The 20,677-nt window shown below is 51.8% G+C and overlaps 4 protein-coding genes across 4 annotated transcripts; 1 reads left to right on the forward strand and 3 right to left on the reverse strand.

The window, feature by feature from the left end:
- The first annotated feature begins 41 nt into the window (after positions 1–41).
- Positions 42–6,270, forward strand: LOC133144964 (regulating synaptic membrane exocytosis protein 2-like). The gene is made up of 27 exons (XM_061268016.1): positions 42–86; positions 158–277; positions 357–456; positions 537–660; positions 737–771; positions 834–877; positions 944–979; positions 1,166–1,296; positions 1,355–1,526; positions 1,603–1,747; positions 1,798–1,881; positions 1,957–2,032; positions 2,118–2,225; positions 2,546–2,605; positions 2,687–2,787; positions 3,324–3,386; positions 3,417–3,458; positions 3,536–3,574; positions 3,663–3,685; positions 3,755–3,846; positions 3,928–4,062; positions 4,509–4,684; positions 5,103–5,238; positions 5,303–5,415; positions 5,480–5,581; positions 5,729–5,868; positions 5,943–6,270. The coding sequence occupies exons 1-27, from the start codon at positions 42–44 to the stop codon at positions 6,132–6,134; spliced, it is 2,634 nt and encodes an 877-aa protein (XP_061124000.1). The 3' UTR covers positions 6,135–6,270.
- An 81-nt stretch (positions 6,271–6,351) lies between these two features.
- lrp12 (low density lipoprotein receptor-related protein 12) lies at positions 6,352–11,071 on the reverse strand. The gene is made up of 11 exons (XM_061267536.1): positions 10,422–11,071; positions 10,198–10,254; positions 9,996–10,131; positions 9,723–9,925; positions 9,288–9,535; positions 9,081–9,230; positions 8,772–8,993; positions 8,429–8,695; positions 8,151–8,353; positions 7,949–8,081; positions 6,352–7,810 (listed from the first exon to the last, which is right to left on the reverse strand). Exons 1-11 carry the CDS (start codon positions 10,462–10,464, stop codon positions 6,884–6,886), a joined length of 2,589 nt encoding a protein of 862 aa, XP_061123520.1. The 5' UTR covers positions 10,465–11,071; the 3' UTR covers positions 6,352–6,883.
- Positions 11,072–11,583: 512 nt separating this feature from the next.
- Positions 11,584–13,416, reverse strand: ntaq1 (N-terminal glutamine amidase 1). The gene is made up of 6 exons (XM_061267611.1): positions 13,299–13,416; positions 12,461–12,560; positions 12,303–12,353; positions 12,082–12,230; positions 11,872–11,996; positions 11,584–11,798 (listed from the first exon to the last, which is right to left on the reverse strand). The coding sequence occupies exons 1-6, from the start codon at positions 13,355–13,357 to the stop codon at positions 11,674–11,676; spliced, it is 609 nt and encodes a 202-aa protein (XP_061123595.1). The 5' UTR covers positions 13,358–13,416; the 3' UTR covers positions 11,584–11,673.
- A 449-nt stretch (positions 13,417–13,865) lies between these two features.
- Positions 13,866–17,736, reverse strand: bop1 (BOP1 ribosomal biogenesis factor). Its single transcript, XM_061267539.1, has 16 exons — positions 17,571–17,736; positions 17,052–17,204; positions 16,921–16,977; positions 16,631–16,785; positions 16,444–16,561; positions 16,273–16,374; positions 15,999–16,211; positions 15,762–15,923; positions 15,620–15,700; positions 15,486–15,555; positions 15,117–15,249; positions 14,852–15,029; positions 14,486–14,777; positions 14,326–14,410; positions 14,151–14,258; positions 13,866–14,078 (listed from the first exon to the last, which is right to left on the reverse strand). The coding sequence occupies exons 1-16, from the start codon at positions 17,682–17,684 to the stop codon at positions 13,925–13,927; spliced, it is 2,175 nt and encodes a 724-aa protein (XP_061123523.1). The 5' UTR covers positions 17,685–17,736; the 3' UTR covers positions 13,866–13,924.
- Positions 17,737–20,677: the final 2,941 nt, after the last annotated feature.

Consider the following 20,677-nt stretch of genomic DNA (forward strand, 5'->3'; position numbering starts at 1 on the left):
GACCTTCCGCCTTTTCTCCGGGCCGATCGCTAGGAGACGATATGGACCAAGGCCGTTCGTGGCATGACGGCGAAGCCGTTGCCACGGTAAGCCGAGTACCGCCCCATCGATGTTTGCCGGCAAGCGCAAATTCATCCCGCCTGCTCTCACCCTTCAGCAACAGGTGTCATGGCAACCATCCACAGACGGCGAGCGTCTCATTGGCCGTATTTTGCTGAACAAGACCACCAAGGACGGATCCATTCATGCAGACGCCAGCGCTCTGCTCGGGCTCAAGGCTTGTTCTTCACTTGATCGCCATGTCCTCGCATCCATCCGTTCAAACCTGTTCGGCTAAGATTCTCTGATCTTTGCAGGTGGTTGGCGGTAAAGTGACGGATTCCGGTCACCTGGGCGCGTTCATCACTAAAGTGAAACAAGGGAGTCTGGCGGACATTGTGGGACAACTGCGACCAGGTGATGCAGCCTTACAGCATGCCAAGATTGTTATTGAGCCTCATGTTACGGGTTTCCGGTAACGGGGCGTGCTCCTTTAGGTGATCAAGTGCTGGAGTGGAACGGTCACCTTCTACAAGGAGCTACCTTCGACGAAGTTTACAACATCATCCTGGAGTCCCAATCGGAGCCGCGAGTGGAGCTGTTGGTATCGCGACCAATCAGGTGAGCTCATGTGGTCCGGAGTAGGAACGAGTAACCGCCGAACTGACGACTGTCCCCTGATTGTGATGTCCAGCAGAGCGGCAGACTCCGCCCATCGCCAGCCTGTCTCCAGTGAGTTGTTGAGCGACTGTGAAGTTTGATCGAGAGGTTCTAAGATTATCTTTTCGAAACAGGTTCCTTTGAGTCTCCCATAAGTCCAAACGCCATGCAACCTCAGGTCTCGATGCAAGATGCCACGCCGTGTTCCTATCAACCGAAACGAGATTTGCCATTGTTGTTTCAGACGGCGAGCAAGTGTGTTTTGCTTCCCAGACTTCAGGTGAGTGAGACATCTATAGTATGGACTATCTCGAATGCACGCATTTCCTTCACTACCAAGAGTTTGAAGTGCTTCGGACTTAATTTAAGACACGGGATTTTGGGAGAAACAAACGTTCGCTACCCCTCGTTCACTTGAACGTTGACGTTTTATGAATACTCGGCTTCTTCTGGCTTTTCCTTCCAGGTGAAGCTGTGGTACGATAAACTTGGCCATCAGTTAATGGTCACCGTCCTGGGAGCTAAAGAACTTCCCGTCCGGGTCGACGGGCGGCCTCGGAACCTTTACGTTGAAATCTACTTACTTCCCGACAGAAGGTGAGAAGGTTAAAGGAGTAATTCCAAGGTGGTGGATGCGACTTGGTTTCCTCACCAGTGCTCAGAGTAAGCGGAGGACAAAGACGGTGAAAAAACTGGCAGAACCTCGGTGGAATCAGACTTTGGCGTACTCTCCGGTCCACGAACGGGACTTGCGAGAGCGTGTGCTGGAGTTGACCGTGTGGGATCAGGCTGGAGTCGCTGAGGAAGGGAGTCAGTTCCTTGGAGAGGTGAGCACCGTTGTGACGCTTCCCCAATGACTGGAGGAGCACATGTGCAGCCCTTGTCGGTGTTGTGATTGTCCAGGTTGTGATCGGGCTGGAGAAAAGCACCGTATTGGACGATCAGCCTCACTGGTTCAAACTTCACAGAAGTAGTTTTGCCTCCCTACCACGAGTCAACACTTCTCCCTACCTCCAGAGGAGACGACTGTCGCCGGGGAGGTTGCAAAGTGAGTACGCCGAGAGCAAAACAGCGAACCAGTGGAGGAAGTCCAGAAAGGTTTTCCCGCTTTTTTTTCTGCAGGTTTTCATAGGTTAAGCAACGGAGACTTTTCCGATTATGACTATGAGGAAGGCGTGTTAGGTAAACTTCAATTCCCCTCCCGCATCGGCGACACATCCCCGTGCATCTTGCGGCATCTTACTTCTTCATCCACAGACACCCGGCAGGGCAGCCGGCACCTCTACACCGAACGCGGGCCACCCGCCTTGCGCTGTGACCCAAACCCGGTCAGGTGCTCATCTCCAATCCACAGGTAATCTTCCGCTGCCTCCAACTCATGCCCGATTTGTCTCTTTAATTCACCGCTTGGCCTGCAGCGCAGCCCCTCTTTATCCGCTGTATCGCAACGACGCCGTCCATCTACTACGGTCCTCCAAGATCACTCGAGCTCATTCGGACGTCGGACGCCGCGGGAGCCTGGATAAGTAAGAGATGAGTGGAAACTGTTGTTCGGCGGCTGGGTTAACGTCGTCCGTGTGTGCAGGGGGTCATTGAGGAGGAGGCGGTCCGGAGCCATCTCTCTTGATTTTCCCGACTGGTACGGCAAACTCCCCACAAAATGCTCACGTGCTGTACAAACAAGTAGCTTCTGATGTCTGTGTGTAGTCACTCTGGAGGATTGTGCAACAGTTCCTGGCCCAATTATAAGGCAAACGGGAGCGCTGAGGACTTAAGGTGAGCCCGGAGAGGTTTTGGGGGGTGGCGTTGAGGTTCAACCACCCTGAGCTCTCCTTCTGCTATTCAGCCAGAACTTTATCCCAGACTTACATTGGGAAGGAGAACTCTTTGACGAGGAGCTGCTGAGGTAAATAAGTCAGTCCTGACAAAGCCGTTGACGGGGATGACGACAAATGGTTTTTGAACGTGGCTGTTGCTCTTCCGACAGGGTCGATGGGTCGCTCCAGATGAGTCCTTGCGGAAGCCCCGATTGCGGCCACCGAGGACGCCAGTTGCCCGCAGTCCCGCCCAAACGTGCGCCGGACACACGTAAGACCAACAGATGGACATCACATGGCTTTCTCCTTCTTCTGTTTGTCCAGTCTTTGTTTTTCTCTCATCCTGCAATCCATCAGTTTTGATCACAGCTGCTAAAGGAGCAGCAACTGGAGCTGGTGCTTGGCCCACTCCTCGCTCCCCCGTCCACTTGCACAGACAAGCTCCTCCCAGTGACAGCCATCAATGCCCACCGCTCATTCGAATACAAGCTCCACCTCCTAGCGGACCGCCACAATCGCATCACCCGACTTGCGCCGTTGAGGCAACATCCGCCGCTACTGCGCCACAAAAGCCAGCTCCTCCTACGACCCCTGTTGAATCCCATCAACCTAGTCTTGCAGGCTCATCAACGCCTCAACAAGCCCCGCCCCCGCTGAGCACAACTTCTGCCCCCTCCACTTGCCAGCAAGCCTCTCCCCCTCCTGTCACGACGACTCAGCAAGATGATCCCCCACACTTGACAACAACTCAAGACGCTCGCCCGGCGCCCACCACGTGTCATCAAGCTCCTCCAGCTCCCCCAGCAGCGAGCTGCTCTCCAGCTCCCCCAGTTGCGAGCTGCTCTCCAGCTCCGCCCCCTCAGACGCCAGGTGCGTGCGCAATGATTGATAATGTATCAGAGCTGGAGAGACGCTCTGCCACGCCCGGAAGCAGCAGGAAAGGTCAGTGATTGGTCAAAACGGCATCATGTGACCTTGCCGATTAAGCCCACCATCTAACGTTGTAACTTTTGGCCCAGAGGTCACATGGGAGGACCAGAGGATGAAAGCAGCAAATGGTACATGAACATCTTTAGCATTTAGAGTGTGATGTCATAGCAGCTTACCCGAGTGGCGTTTCCGTATTCTCCCTCCTGGCGACTGCAGGTGAGATGAAGGATCCAGACAAGGTGAGCCCGCATCGCAAATGGCACAACTGGCGCAGGACCTGATTGACCTTTGCCGTCGTCGGTGCGCAGACACGGGACAGCCTGTCGTTGAAGTCATCTCTCAGCAACTTGAGCGACTGGTCGACCGAGTCCGCCATCCTCGACAACATTCGAAGCATTAGGTGACCACGCTGTCGTGATGACTGTAGCAGCCGCCGTGTCCAGTGGACCTATTCAAACTCTCCTCTTATTGGTGGATGCAGCCAGGTGGGCGGTTCGGAGGGTCCGGAGGGTCTGGACGTTCCTTCTGAGGACTCCGGGATGGGATCGGCAGAAAAACCCACCCTGCAGACCAACGAATCCATGGAGGAAGGAGAGGAGGAGCCAGAGTCAACCAAGTAAGTGACAGCACAGCGTCTCCTTTAGTCTTTCGAGATCCTGACTTATCCTTTCAAATGAAAAGTTCATGCTCGAATGCAGAGGTGGGTTTGTCGGTAAATTTGCCTTCACCAGCGGACAGGTCATCGACAATATCAGTTTGTCATTATTCCAAATTGACACAAACTGTCATCGTGATTCTGTCATTGTTATTTTTGTGCGCTCCTGTCATTGAAAAGTTACAGTTCATCACCTCTATTTTGGGACATCAGGCAAACTGTCATTGTCAGTCAAATTCGAACCAATTTGTATGCACCCCCTCCAAAAAAAAGTCAGATAAGAAAAATACAATTCGATTAAGATGGTAGATAGAGTGCATAATTGTATGTCAATGTCATACGTTCAACCTTTAACTGAGTTTGTACCGGCAACCTCTCATTTTGACGTGTCGTCCAACCTCCGACAGGTCGGCCGCTGCACCAGCCACTAAGCCCGCCAATGCGGGCGGCGACGTTTGTTCCCTGAGCCGTAACGACGATGATGATGATGACAAGAAGCGGCGATCTAGTTTGGGCGCTCGAGTGATGGGCATGGTGGGACTGGGAAAAAAGAGCCAAAGCGCCTCGCAACTCAATCCGGAGGGTGAGTCCCGTTCGACCTCCCACTGGGGTGCACCATGTCGGGAAACAAAACATGTGAGATGCCATCTGGATGTTAAGGTATTTATATTATTGCAATCATTAACGTGAACAGGTGCATAAAGAATTTTTTATGATCTAACTTAATAATTTCCTTTTTTTTTTCATGACACAAAATAAACAAACTCAATATATTCTTATCTGGTTTATTGTAATTCCACGAAATAATGTTCCACTATTGGACAGGGATGCAGAATAAAGTGTCAAATAATAGTATCCAATTGCAACTGAAACTTATCACATGCAATATGCCCATATGGCGAAATCGATTCTTTTCCCACGATATTGTGCCGCCCCGAGAATCAGAAATGGAATCAAGCAAAAGTCAGACTTTTGAAGCCTAAGCACACTTTTCTCTTCAGAGGAAGAGAAGAAGAAGAAAGTGGTGAGGCTTCCCGTTCAAAGAAGCGTGGAAACCGGACTGGCTGTAGAGTTCAAGGCTCGTTTCACCCGCCAGCCCAGCCGTGATCCAGACGCAGAGGACCCCAAGCCTGGCGCGTACGAGTCATTCTGGTTGCAACATCGTGTACAGGTTACTCTCATCTTGTCATTTGCCTTTCAGGTTGATCTTTCCGGGAGTCAAGCTGGCCTCAGACAAACACTTCACTGGCTTCCTCGATGGCTTGGGTCCTGCCCAGCTGGCTGGCAGGCAGACGTTGGCCACGCCTCCCATGGGTACTGACCAATCATCATAAAACAAATTGGGTTCATATCCAATGGATGCCATTGTGCCGCTCAGGAGACATCCAGATCGGCATGGTCTACAGGAAGGAGCGCCTCGATGTGGAGGTGATCCGGGCGAGGGGGCTTGTGGGTAAACAAGGAAACAAAAACACACCAGGTCAGTTCTCCGAGAAAGTTTTCCCAAGTTTTAGGAAAAGTTTTGTATTTGAGCGCAAATTACAAGCAAGCGCAGTTTAGCCCACGATAAGGTTCTCGCGAGCTCCGTGGCGTGGCTGCAATAGTGACAAGCTGCTCTGCGGCTCAGCTGCGTATGTGAAGGTCTACCTGATGGACAACGGCAAATGTCTGTTGAAACGAAGAACTCGTCTGGCCCGAAAAACGCTGGATCCTCTTTATCAACAACAGCTGCAGTTTGAAGAGAATCCAGAAGGCAAAGTTCTGCAGGTAAGGCAGAGACGTGGGCTGCAACGTTTGTCACGGGACTGACCTGTGCACCACGCCGTTACCCAAATGCTCAGATCATCGTGTGGGGTGATTATGGCAAGATGGACCATAAATCCTTCATGGGCGCTGCTCAAGTTCTACTGGATGACTTGGACCTGTCCATCATGGTAATTGGCTGGTTTAAACTGTTTCCCGCCACTTCCCTGGTGGACCCCGCTTTGGCGCCGCTGACGAATAAGGAGACGGAGAGCAGCAGTGCGCCGTAAAGCAAACCAAAAAAAGAGGACGTGTACAAAGCGCCTCGTCGGCTGCGGCCTGGATTAGCGCGAGCTAAAGGCTAGCAAGTCATAAAACGGCCAGAGCAAGGATATGCGACACTGCTTTCAGTTTATCTTCCATAAAGCTTGTGAATATTCTCAAGTCTGGTGGCTCTTTTCTTCTCAACCTAATCTTTCACAATGAACACATGTATCCAAAAAAGGCGGCATTTCAAAATTTAATAAGTCAGTTTGGGAAACCAAAGGGAAAAAACGTCAAGTAATCATGCAGGTCAGAGAACACCACAATTAGAAGAACGCTAACAATAAATAGCCAAGGTACCAAAACCGAGAAGACAAAAAAAAAATACCCATCACATGGAGGACCTTTTTCTATGGAAATAATATCTGCAAAAGTTGACACCGCTTCACAATTTGGGGAGATGAGAGCAATTTTTCCACACCAACGCATTGATTGGATTCAACATCAAGATGCAAAGGTGTGTTTCTTGCTCTGAACGTCCTTGGAGAATGAAGGACAGAATGAATGACAGGTCACCTGATCGGGGGTGGGTGGGTGATGGTGGTGAGGGGGCAATCAACACGAGGCCCGGGACACAGCAGGTTGGCAATGTCATTCTCAGTCACCGGTGCTGGCGATGTGAGCACGGCGAGGTTAGTGACAGAGCGTGGAGCCGCCGCCACTCTCGCAATGGTCCCTTTAGCCAGTTTAGGCAGCAGGTTAGCCTTCAAGCCTGTTAGCATAGCTGAAGCAGCTCGTCGTCGCTGCTCTCCATCTTGCCTCCCACCTCCAGACACGTGTCCGGGATCTGAGCGGTGTGAACTTTCCCGCAGTAGTCGCAGGGTCCGTCCCGCGGACCGCTCGCGCCCTGATGCCGCGCCTTCTGAGCTGCCGTGGAAGAGGAGCGCGACGGGCGCGACGGACGCGAAGGCTGCGGGTCCAGGAGCGGCTGGCGGACGTCGCCAAACGACGACGAGTCCGACTCCGGGATCAAAAGCTCCACGTCATCTTCGTCTGCGCTCTGCTGCTGTTCAGTTGACTCCGCCCCCCTTCCTGTATCGAGCTGGCGTAGCGGACTGTGATTGCCCCAGGTCTGGTTCTGCTGGACGCGACTTGAAGTCATAATGTTCCTGGCCAGGCGGTGCAGATTTTGGGTCAGACGGTGCAGGGTGGAGGCGGGTGGGGCTCGGAGCCGGGATGAGTCACCGTGACTTTCCGCGTCTGAATCGGCTGTTTCCACAGCGACCGTGGCCTGGCCAGGAGCATTTTGGACTCGGCAAAGGCCGGCTGGCGGGTTGGCGGGGGTCACAGAGGCCGTCGACAAAACGGTGGCCCCCACTGAAGTGGCGGGCGCGCTCTTGTGGGGCAGGGGGGCGACAGGACCGCCCGCCGCCCCGACGCCGCGCTCCCTCACCCTCTCGCTTTCTGTGTCCGTGTCGTCCGAATCCGGGGACGGCGGGTCCGATGCGGAACTCGCGGTAGCGCCGCTGTCCTCGACGTCGGCAGAGACCAGAGCCAGAGACCCCGACTGGCGAGACCGGGAGAAGTTGAAGAGGCTGCGCCACAGGCCTCGGCGGCAGCGACTGCTGGCGGAAGGGAGCCGAAGCGAGGTGAAGCCCAGCTGAGAGCGCACGGCCAGACGCAGGTTCTCCAGAACTGATCCCTGAGGACGAAGAGCCATCAAAAGCAAAGTCAATCACGATCGCGTGACAACACGGTATCCCCGACCACAAAGACAACGTCTGACGCCACGTGAACAAATGTCCTGCCTGGGAGTCACATTCGTTCTGTGGGTGTTTACCTGACTCCCAGAGCAAACGGGGAAATCCTCCACAGGCGGAATCAAACCCTGAGCAATCAGCTGACCGTAGGAGGGCGGGGCTTCCCTCCTCAGTAGTTCTGCCTCCACTCTGGACAACTGCGTCTCGAAGGACCTGCAGAGTGAGATGGTTAAGTGCGTGCGTCAAAAACTCGCCGCAAAAGACGTCGTCCATGGAGCTCACCTGCGTTCAGAAACGCGCAGCGAGTAGAGTTTGCACGTGCAGCCCAGCGCAATGACCAGCAGCAGGCCGCAGACCAGGCTGCCGATCACGGCAGCCGCGATCACCCTGGTGGGAACCACCACGGGACAACTTTCCTCATCGCTGCCGTCGCCGCAGTCATCCTGGGCGTCGCACACCCACGACTCAAACACGCAACGGTTGTTCTGTGCACACATGACAGCGCAACTTTGCAGGTTTGCGCGGCAGAGACAGATCCTTGCGCACGCCGGGTAGAATACCTTGCAGTGGAAGTTTCCAGGCTGACAGAATAAGCAGTTCTTTTCATCAGACCCGTTGGGGCATCGGTTCTGGTAGTTGCAACGGTCAGATCTTGGGTAACAGGCTCCGTTCCGGGAGCAGGGAAACTCGTCCTCCTGACAGGCGGAGCAGTTAAGCTCGTCGCGGCCGTTGGGGCAGTGCCAATAGCCGTCGCAGCGCTGCGGCGCCGTGTAGCATCCCCAGTTGCCCCCGCAGGGAACCTCCCAGGGCAAGCAGAAGCCGTCCACCTGCGAAACCCAAATAGAGGCGTAGAGCCGCGGCCGAGCAGCCGAGCTGGCTCGGATCGCACCCAGTCAGGACAACCTGGTAGGTGACATTGAAGCCCCTGGCGGCATTGATCTTGTCGGCGTAAAAATGGACACGCAGCTGCCCGGAGGACGACACCACGGCCACCGGCGCCCTCGAGTCGAAGGCCGTCAGAACCCTGAGAAGGCGCCGAGGGTTCTCCTCCAAACCGTCGTACACCTTGACGTAGTCCCCATAACCGGTGCCGTCCAGCTTAAAGTCGGTAAAGCGTAGGATGACCTGCCGGAAGGAGAAACGAACGCTAGCCTTCAGAGCGGCTCTGGCGGCGTGCAGAAGGGAGGTCCGCTCGCTTTTGTCCCGCCGTACCTTCCTGTGGTCTCCAGTGTCAATCAGCCAGGTACAGTTGCTCCCCGGAGGGTAGAAGTCAGGATAGTTGGGAGAGCTAAAGGAGCCGTAGAAGTTGCGTAACCATTCCCCGCAGGTGGGCACTTGGCAGTCGATCTCATCGCCCAGGTCCTGAAAGAGCCGGCAGAGGTTAGAGGGGAGTCAAAGTCAAGTCGAGACGGACCCCACCTGGCAGTCGATGCTGCCGTCGCAACGGAGGCTGTGAGGCAAGCAGGTGTAGATTCGCGTGTAGCGGGACAAGCACGGGAACTGGTCCAGGCTGCACGGCTGGAAGGAGAACGGCGAGTCCACGCACAGATCCTCGTCCGAATTGTCGCCACACTCATCCATAGAGTTACAACGCCACCAGTCGGGGATGCATTTCCCGTTCGAGCAGTGGAACTGGTCCACGTCGCAGCTGGAAACATCCGGCTTACCTGTCGCCAAAGTAGGCAAAAAAAAAAAAAGTTTTGTTTTGCTATGGGATGACGCACACACACCAGAGGGCATCGTGCACAGTGGCGCTCTCATGTAGTAGAGATCCAAGATAGATAGACAGAAATAAATTAATTAATTAAACACAGTAATAGTCTTTCTACTTTTGCAAAACCCTCTTCACCTCACCTGTGACGTAGGACAGCCGAAAGCCTTTTCCCGAAAGAGCGTCGTCAGAACGGAAATGGATCCAGACGTGGTCCTGCGAGGAGATGTACGGAGGTGGCAGAGAGGAGCCACATACGCGCAGACCGTCTAGGTTCTTGTAGCTGCTGATGGACATCCAGTCCGACGAGCAGCGATGTGATCCCTGCAGGTCGAAGTCCTGGAAGCTGCAGAGGAGGGACCAAAAAGGTGCAGTGATGCACAGCGAAGAGCGAAGCGGCTGCCGAGGCACCGTACCTGATGGTGACCCTGTCACCGGGTCGCCCTCTGATGTTCCAGCTACAGTTGAGGCGGGTCGGGTATTGGAATGGCCAACCGGGACTGGCGATGACCCCGCTGGATGCTCGGAGGAGCTCCGACGACTCGCCGCACGCTGAAAAGGCCACAGAGTCATGACCGGCCAGATCCCACGCACGCCCCCGTCGTGTTTGGTGCTCACCGTTGGAAATGCCCGACACCAGAACGTTATCGTTCCTCTGAGAAGCGGCGTGGCATCCTGCAAAAACAGACAACTTTAACGCCATCGTGCAGGCAAAATGAGTTCATTTAGCAATCGTTGCCAGGGCGACACAAGCTGATGTTAACCGCATCCAACATGAACAAGGCAAAGGGCACATTCAGGTTTCAAAATAAGGACGGCGCGTTGAATTGACGTCAACTAACCTGTTAAGAAGAGCAAGAAGACACCCCAGACGATGGCGTCCATGACGACGAGTCCAAGGTCACGAATGTGCAGTTAGCTTAGCAGGAATCGACAGAGATGCTGGCTAAGCTAAGATCAAGAATTCACAAAGAGACTGGGATCGCGGGCGGGCGGGCTCTCTCGCTATTGCAAGCCCGACAAAGCAGGATGCTCCATCATTTCTCTCAAACGACGTCCTCGGAGATCAAAAGTCTGCACGGTGCCGATTGTTTTGTCTACAAATGCAAAATTTGGCGTTGTGCAGCCTGGGACGAATGAGCAAGCGGGCGGGCGAGAAGCTCATGCTACACCCGCCTGCCGGGATGCCGGCGAGATTGGAACACAAAGCTAGCTCACCGAGGCCGATTAGCACCGCATGCTAACGCAGCTAAGCGACCAACTGGCCGCGCTCGTCCTCGTCAGCGCCTACGCGGAGGCCCAACGGGACCGGACCAGTTTGCGGGAACGCGAGGAGCATCCGTTGCTACCATCTCGAGGCGTTCGACGATGACAGAAACCCCCAGATGCAACTTTGTGTTTCTTTTTTCTTCGCGTCTCGAGCAGCAGCTGCTGTTTGTTTGTTTGTTTGACGACAACCAGGCCACGCCTTCTCCGTGACGTCACAACACGATGACGGCAGGAAAACGAAATCCTAAAAAATAGGGGGTCGCTGATGGTAAAGGGGTACGCTCGCCCGTTTTGTGTTCCGACACCGTGTGTGCGCGTGCGTGTGTAAAAAAGGAAGTCAAAAAGATATGGTTTAAAAACAATTGCAAGCTATCACGTTAAAACGTGAAAAAAGCAAAGCAGGTCACTGGTGCAATCCTTTTCATGTCATACAGCAAAATTTACTTGCACTATAGTATGATAATGCTAATGTTAAATAAATTATTTAAAAAAGGATGGGGAGGTGCAACATCGTCATCATCCTCTGCAGATCACCTGAACCAGATCAGGAATTGTCTTGTTTTGCCAAATGTATTATTAGATTCAATCATGAAGTTGATCATGTTTTCTGGTGTGACAGCAGCGCACCTCTGTATATTTACTACTCTGCTCACATTTTTTGTTCAGATGTGATTCAACCAGACTGCTGTTTATTGCGCTTATTGAGAAACAATCTCTCATTCAGAGTCCCACGTGAAAAATGTCAAAAACGTATTTTACTGTGGTAAATATGTTAAACACATTTCGCAATGGCATCACACGCACACTCACGCACACACTCACACACTATGACAACGATGTCAATGGCAAGTCTTTAACGTAGTGCCGCAGAAAATGGTCCAAAGTAAAAATGTCGCCCCATCCACGGGTGGGATCCATGCAGATAAAGTCTTCCAGGTTCATGTGAGAGTCTGCATAAGAAAAAGATTACAACAGAGGTCATGGAGGGTGTTCAACGCCCGTCTTCTACACATGAACTTTGACCTGCAGTGGAGATTGGGGCGTATGGCGGCGGGGGCATCTTCCAGGACCCATCAGCGTTCTTCATGTGCGACCGGTCCGAGGCAAAGTTCAACAGGAAGCAGTCAGCGGGGACCACACGCAATTTCCTGCATGACATTAAGTGAGGTCAAGGATCGTTCCTTCTTCCTTCCTACCTCGATTTTCCAAGGCTCAGGCAACGGCGGCGGCTACCTGTGGTACTCGGGCCGAAGGCTACCGTCAGTACGCAGGGCGTGGGCGGCGTAAAGCTTCAGATCACAGGGGAATGGCAGGACGGAGTCCAGGTCGTAAACGGTGGCCTCGAACCCGGCCCGGACGTGAAGTAGAACCACGTGATAATCCTACACAGACGTCACACTTGACTCGCGTGGAACGATTGCGTCGAGCTAGCGTGTCACCCGGCGCCGTCCTACCCAAATGACGGGCTTCTCTCCGCACGCCGACTTCTGTTTCCACAACGGGACCTGGCGGCAAAAGCAGCACGTTTTAGGAAAATCCATCATCCAGAACGTGTTTACGTCCCGCTTTTGGGAGCGCGCCGGCCGCCCACATAAGACAACTGCGATCTTACCGTTCTGTTGTCGTTAGAGATGAACACCACAAAAAGTTCTTGGAGAGGCGCACTTCTCTCCCGACGGACCAACTCGCAAAGTTTCCACACGTTTTCTTCACTGCAAAGGCACAACGATAATGATAGAAAAGGAAAGGAAACATTGATTGCCGGATAAAAGAACATGTCTGATAGTCAACGGGCTCTAAGTTTGCAAATAGAAGAGGGAGGTGAGCTAAAATGTTGGGGTTATTTGTGTTGCAAGAACGTGGGTGCGAGTATAAAATATTTATATTTTTGATATCCTCCATCAGTAACTTACATTTAAGAGCGTTGCTGCCTCCTAGCGCAAAGGCGTTATTAAGAAATTCATTCTCTGATAGTACAATTTCGTCCATGCATTTTATTTAAGATTTAGGCTACTGTCCTCGATCGCCATTTGTGCAAGCTGATATTTTATTTAACTCTGATCTGGTTTTGTGATTATGGTTTTTGGTCAATATACATTATTCAGTAAATTTAACTCATTCGTCCAGAGAGTTTCAACTTTATTTTGATTTAGTCGTTCAAATAGAATCAAAACTAAACGAACACTGAGCTGAAATTTAGTCATTCAACATTTAGCCACCGTTTATACAATTTGATTTTTATTGCATATTTAATTAATTTAATATTTTAGTCTCGAGTCAGGTTAAAATATAAACTTAGACTAGCCATCTGTCTATGGCTCAGGGGGAAGGTTCATCAATGGTGACCGATCGCACTCGATCAAATGTGGACGAGCAATACACAGAACGTAAACATTTGACTCCCTGGTCTTGATAAAATGTCAGGCAATAACGCGACTGACTCTTTTTACCAGTAACAGCTGCTGTAAGCACACTCGTCCTGCCCCGGCGTGATTCTGTCTTCTGTCATTTTGCACCAACACAAAAAGTGACGTAAAGCTTCTTCTTTCTTTGTAGTTTACGGCAGGGTGCACCTGCTTCCAGGTGCATTACCGCCACCTAGTGTATTGAAGTGTTCCTACCATCCCATCATTAGTTTTCTTCCTGCCAAACCTGTCGCAATACGAAAGCTAAAAAGCACCGTTTAATGTCATTTCTGCCCCCAATTTTTTTTCTTGTCGTTGGTCTCAATGACATCAAGCTTCCGCTTCAAGTCGACACCAGAACCGATCACCTTTCAAAAGAAAATGACCCGTGTCGCTTATTTCAGACAGCAATAAACGCAGGTTTGAAATGCGGTAAATGTGATTATCCCATTTCAAATGCAACTCAAAAGCTTCTCTTGGAGGCCCATGTGATAAATAACTTTTAAGTTGTTCTCTAGTGTAAAAAAGCTACTTTTTTTTCCCTTCCACGTAAAGCTTTATGTGTAATTTCACGGTCTTGCAGTGAACAGATAGTTTTGAAAAGAGATAAAATTTCAGCAGAACCCCCAATTTTTTTTTTATTAAAAAAACAATGCAGGAGGGCAGGGCCACTAGGTGAAGAGGCGGATGGTGTTGTCCGCTCCCGATGAAAAGACCCAAGGCTGCGTGGGGTGAAAGGTCACATCAAGGACACCCAGTTCGTGAATGACCACGTGACCTTTTAAAACCTTGACTGGAACAATGAGCGGGTTCTGCAGCAAGTCACTGGAAAAAAAAGGGCAGCGTTAGTGTGGGAACGTGCGTGAAACTTATCAAAGTGTGTGTGTGCGCAGTTACTTGTAGACCATCCCGTGGCAGACGATGACGGAGCCGTCATCGGACGCTGAGGCGAAGAGCGGGTAAACTCTGTGATAGGCGACGGCCCTCACTGCTTTCTTGTGGTGCCTGGTCGGAAACAGTGCAACGGTGAATGTCAGCCCAGGCAGGACCTGCGGCTCAGCGTGTCACCTACCGGAGCATCTTGTAAGGCTTGGTGGATAGGTCCAGGTCAAACCAGCCCAGTCGGCAGTCGTAACTTCCACAGATCACGTGGTCGCCTGAGCGCCGGCCACACGGATGTTAGGTATGCACGCTTGCGCGCATCAGTTCGGCGAGTGCTTGACGTGACTCACCTCCGGGGTGGACGGCCATGCTTGAAATCCATTTGGAGTTGGCCTGCAGCTTCTTGCTCATCTCCTGCTTGATCAGGTTGTAGATGCGCACGTTGCGCTGTGTGGCCACGAAGAAGTAGGGCCGGATGGGGTGGAAGGATACGCACTGCACCAGGCCTTTGTTGCGTCGGAAGGGGTTTTGACTGCGTCTGGTGCTGAGCTGGTGGATGAAGACCTGCTGATGGCTGGAGTGATCCGGCATGACCGAGGCCAGGTAGTCCCCTTTGGCGTGCCACGCCAGTTGCTTGACGGCCTAGGGACAACGATGGTCTGTGAGACAGCAATAATGTAAATCTTTGCCACATTTGCCTCAATCGAGTGCCGCACTTTGGGATGTTGGATTTTCAAGCGCAGGCCTTGGCTGTGCTCCTCGCCTTCCACGTCGCTCCAAGTCACGGGCCCCACCGCGGGCTCCGCGTCCAGGTGAGCGATGAGCAGACGTTCAGAGGATGAGACCACCTGTCGCTCGGCGAGCGCGGGCGATAAGACCACCACCAGCGAGTCCCTGTGGAGAGACGGACGGACATGGTCTTCCAAGAGCCAGATGGGCCGGGGCAAGGCATTCTGCCAGGCGGTGGGAGCGGAGCCTCACAAGGCGACGGCCAGGAGACATAAGCACGGGTTGGGGTTCCAACACACGCTCTTCACAGCTCCGCCCAGTCGGACCATCTTGACACAGCGAGCCGAGTTGATTTCCCAGAACCTTACAGTGCCATCGTCACTTCCTGAAAGTGGAGTGGCAGCTTCTTAGGCGAGAGAGCTGCTGCCAAAAGTCCAGTCATTCAAACCGAGCCAAGTCTCAACGCGACTCGGCTCGAGCCGGTCAGACAATCCGCAAGCTGGAGCCATGAAGGCCTACTTGTAATGGGACGACTCGTAAAAACGAGGAGAACTGATAGAACAATAGCATATGGAGAAGAAAGAGCGTGCGTTCTTGCTTGCTCGCCAGCACGTGACCTACCTGAGGCAAGCCACTGTCCCGATGGAGAAACGCTGATGGACCGAACCAGAGCGCTGTGACCATGATAAATCTGAACACAGGAAGACATAGCGATCACACCTCATCTCGGGCCGTGGGTGTGTACGTGTGCGTACCAGCGACTGCGTGGTAGGGAACGGCTGCAGGTCTTTGGGTTTAGGAAGCTTCGGAATGAGGTCTTCCGGATCCACGTTGACCTGCGGGAGAGCTTAGTAAGCAAGCAGCCCGGCCATTTGTAGTGAGGCGGGGAGGCGTTACCCTCATCTTCCTCTGGCGAGGACACAGGTAAAGGTCCAGGCAGCGCTCAAACCTCTCGTGGATGAAACGGGGAAAGGCCGGAACCTGACGGAGGCTGGAGAACTTGGCGGGAACGAAGGGCAGCTTTCGGTCAGCTGGGTCCTGCTGCTCCCAGAGAGCGCGCTGCAGACAAGGTCGAAGGTGATGATGTCGCTGCCCTGCGGAGACTTGAACGGAGCGCCCCCTGGCGGATGTTACCTCCTCGTCCGTGAACAGGTACTCGGGCGGAGGGTTGTAGGACTCGTGGTGGCCGGGTAGCGGGTTCTTGGGTGCAGGCAGGTGCATCCTGTGTTGGGCCAGGAGAGAGGAGTCCTCCTTGCCCCAAAGGTCATAGAAGCGGCCCTGGCTGTCGTCACGCACGCGGCGAGGCTTGATCCAGCCCATTTTGATGGCGTGGACCAGCTTGGAGACCTGAAGGCGAGTGGCAAGTGTCACGCCGCCAGACCTCTCATCCAGCGCACCTGCACATTACCTTCTCCTTATCCAATAGCGACGGGATGAAGCTACGCTTGTCAGCCGGTCTGTTGGTGACGGGATGAAGCATCACTTCGTTGGTGAAGAAGTCCACCGAAGGCTGAGGGCCACCAGAGCAGCGGTTAGTGTGGGAAACGGCCAGAGGAACAAAGCGATGAGAGCACCTTACCTGGAACTCGTCAAAGTTGGCGTCTCCAAACTGTCCTTTCTGCAGCCGCTTCACCAGCGCCACCTGCTCGTCAGACAGCACAATGTCGCTTCCCGTCTGCTTGTCGTGAACCGTTCTCCTGCGCACAAGCCACACGTTAGCGTCATCCGCACCCGGCGACACCCAAGCTCCCGCGCCGGCGTCTCACCAGTAGTCAGGGTTCTCCATTTTCTCCAAGAACTGGTCCAGCTCATCCTTGTTCCGGATGGGCTTGAAGATCTTCTTGCCGTCCAAATTGTAGCCAATGTGAGGGAAGTCTTTGTACCACTCCATGGGAATGTTCCCCACTGTGTTCCTGATGTCCTGACGACAATGACAAAGAACGGCCAAAAGATGAGCTCCTTCTTTATCATTCCGACACTGGGGAACCAGATGGTTGTGGCTTGGCTTTCACACTGCATTTCTGTTGCATTTGATGAGAATAAGAAAACATCTCACTTCTTCGTCGGACGAGTCGACCTCATACTCTTCTTTCTTTTGGCCTCCTACGTCCTTCTGGAAATGGGCACACAATAGAAGCAATAAGCAGATGCGGGAGATACTGCGGGGAGAACGACGAGTAACGCTACCTGTTCCGCTAAATCGGCTTCATTCTTGCAAAAGCCAAACTCGGCATCATCCTCGTCCCCCTCACTGTCGCTCCCCGAATCCTCAAGTCCTGAATATACACTTTCCTCACTCACTGACCCTTCCTCGTCTTCTTCGTTGCAAACGCCGAACATCTGCAACATGTAAACAGCACACGTGTAGTTACAGTGAACGCATGTCACTCAAATTTGTGTGATAGTTTGCACAGTAGGCGCTTCTCGACAGTGTTTCATGCATCGATCAAGACAATTCGACGTTTGATCAAGTTAGCTAAGGTAACTTGAGGCGTGGATACGTTCAACCATGTTCGGTTTCTTTTCTTTCATTTGCTTTTTAACATTTGAATAGACTTCACTGGAGCCGGGTTGGTACTTGATTGGAGCCAGACTGGAGCAAGCCGCTCCAGTTCAGCCTTTGGCTGGCTTTTCGGAACCACATGCTAACAGATAGCCGTCGGCTAGCTAGATACGTTCCGGTTGTGTTTCGCGTCAGCGCGTCACCTCCTCGTGCTCGTCGTCTTCTGCAAGCCGCTTGTTTTTGTCAGTCTTCTTTTGGTTCATTTCTGGAAGTTTCGCTGTGTCTTCATCCACGTTGGTACTCCGCGTGTCCGCCATCGTACCGCACGTGAAGCAACGTCACTCGCAAAACTTTATCGACACCGGAACGGCGGCCAATGACAAACCCCACTAGTGACGTCACACAAATCTGGTGTATGCTACCTTCCGCCAAATAGCAAATACAGGACTGTCTCAGAAAATTAGAATATTGTTATAAAGTTGTTTATTTTCTGTAATGCAATTAAAAAACAAAAAATGTCATACATTTTGGATTCATTACAAATCAACTGAAATATTGCAAGCCTTTTATTATTTTATTATTGCTGATTATGGCATACATCTTAAGAAAACTCAAATATCCTATCTCAAAATATAAGAATATCATGAACAAGTATACTAGTAGGGTATTCAACTAATCACTTGAATGGTCCAATTAACTAAAGTAAACTAGATTATTAAAAGGAAAAGGATAATTAAAATGGCAAATAATATCACTGATCAGCAAATCAAAGACATCAATTCAGCTCCAGCTTTCTCAATTTGTGTGTTTTAGTCAGTGATCAAGCAGGATTTTTCTCTATTTTAAAGTTGTCCTTTTGACAGGTAATCCATTTTCATTTCGTCCAAACTGAAGAAATAACACGAGAAAATATGCACTGGAATAAATGCTGGTTACAAAAATAACCTAATTTCGCTTTAAAGAAATACCGATTGAACCGACTCTGTCTTTTGAAACAAAACCCGATACAAATGCCAAGACGCTGTTGACAAGACAGTTATGCCAGTATGTCATACATGTCTCAAATGTTACTGCTCTTGCGCCGTCAACATTGACGCCAGGTGGGCGTCACATCCGTGGTCGCGCTCTTGTCGTCAATTGGCCCTCAAGTGACGCGAGTCTCACTTGCAGATAGGACCAAAAGGTGGGACGGGTGGGTAGAAAACCGCTTTGACTTCTCCTACCTGCTCGACCCCAAGTCTCGGAAGACCTGGCAGGAGGCGCGAGACGACTGCGTCAGCCGGGGAGGTAACTTGCTCAGCATCACCAACTCAAATGAGCAGTTCTTCATCGAAGGTAAACTGCCCGGAGGGCACGATAGAGGCTCAAACAGTTTGTGCCGCATGGACTCCAGAAGGAACACACGCACCTGTACAATGTTCAAACACTTGGTTGTTGTTTTACTTCGATCCAAAGGTTACACCCTTTGGATGACCAGTCGCTCACTATGGTTGGGAGCCAATGCCAATATCACTGAAGGCAGCAAGTGGACTGATGGATCCCCGTTCACTTACAAAAACCCGAAAACAGGTCGGCCTATAACCTGGCGAATGTTTGTCGGCGACAAAACGAACGAGTGCTGAGTGTTGTCTCCTTCCAGGCATCGCCGGAGAAGGCCCCGGTTAAAGCTGCCTTTCCTTGCTCACTGCCGACGGCCGCTGGGAATTTGACGATTGCCAAGAAAAAAGCAACTACATCTGCAAGAAAAGAGGAACAGGTAACATGACGCTTGCCGCTCCCAAGATGTCGAAATGTCTTGCGTCCAGAAAAGTGCAGAGTTCCTCCCGTGCTTTTTACATTGACATTTGACATTTTAACAAACCACTCATTGGTCAACTCTGATCCCAGACAGCCGGTATAACTTCTTCCCCTGAGATGGTCTCAGGCAAGACTGCTTGATGGTTAAATTTGGATCGGAGCCACCTAACCCAATTCTATTCTCTGTATGGCAGCGTTTCTTGAGGGCTAAAAGTACCCACATCCTAACCCACACTCAACAAAGATTAGCTTTAAAAAGGGGAATATGCAATATGCGTAAAATAAAAAATCCCTCAAATGTTTCCTCAGTCGGTCAGAGGTCATGTGACAGGGCCAACGGCTGGCTTCCTTTGGGCTCCCGTTGCTACAAGAAGATGGAGACCCTCAACGGTTGGATGGGGGCTCGATACAACTGCTACTGGGAGGGCAGCGACCTGATCTCCATCGCCTCATCGGACGAGGAAGCCTTTGTGAAAAAGCAAATGGGCGATGACCCCTTCTGGATTTGGACTCTCCAATCTGGTGAGACGGAAGCGCAAGCAGTTGATTCTCTACTGGTACGCAACTGACAACCGGGATTGGTCTGTGCAGAAATGCAAAGAGGCTTGGTGTCGGTATGACAAGGAGCAAAAGAACCTGACGTGGTCCGATGTCCGAGCAATGGAGAGGAGCGCTTAGTATCTGCCGTCTCCTTACAGAGAGCCCTGGTAAACCTTCTGGTGAAAACTGCCTTTCCTTTCAAACTAAAAGTGAAGAGGGGAAATGGAAATTTGACAACTGCAAGAAGAAGAGCAGCAACATGTGCAAGATGAGTAGGTAAGTCAGTTTCCCCGAATCCTAAATGTTGACGTCAAAAGATGCGAGATGGAAAAAAGACACCACGGTGGGCTCGCAGGTTTTCGGGAGATCCTTGTGTGCAAACAGCAGAAGCACGTCGACCTCTTTTGTCAGAGTGAGGCTCAAAGCGTCATCCGCATCCAGTCGGCCTTCTACGGACGGAGGAGTGGCAACTTTTGTCCAACTAAGAGCGGAAAAAAGCGTAAGACTTGCATAAGCAATGTCGTCGCGTAACAATTTGGTCCTACTAAGCTTCTACTTGGCCTTGTGACTTGCAGAGACTTGCGTGGTGCGAGGAGCCCTCCCTCACTACATGCAAAAATGTGACAACCGTCAATATTGTCTTGCTGACCCTTTCGAGGACGTCCGGGAGACCTACCCTGCTGTCTCCAAATACCTGCACATGGTCTACAGCTGTGAACGGAAAGGTGGGCTTCACGTCTTTGTTGTCCAATGACGTAGTATCTCCCAACCAGAGTTGGGGTATAACGGCACATTCTCTTCTGCTACGGACGTTGACACGATGACTAAAAGGTTCACAGGATGATTCTGGGTTGTCCTCAGTGTGTCTTGACAGTTTGGTTGAGGCGGACAAGCGCATCACCGACTCAGCATTTGAAGCCTCGTCTTCTATGAGCGACACCAGCCCTGAGAAAGCTCACTTGAGTAGGAATTC

This window comes from Syngnathus typhle, linkage group LG20 (assembly GCF_033458585.1).
Source record: "Syngnathus typhle isolate RoL2023-S1 ecotype Sweden linkage group LG20, RoL_Styp_1.0, whole genome shotgun sequence".
NCBI classification, from domain to species: Eukaryota; Metazoa; Chordata; class Actinopteri; order Syngnathiformes; family Syngnathidae; genus Syngnathus; species Syngnathus typhle.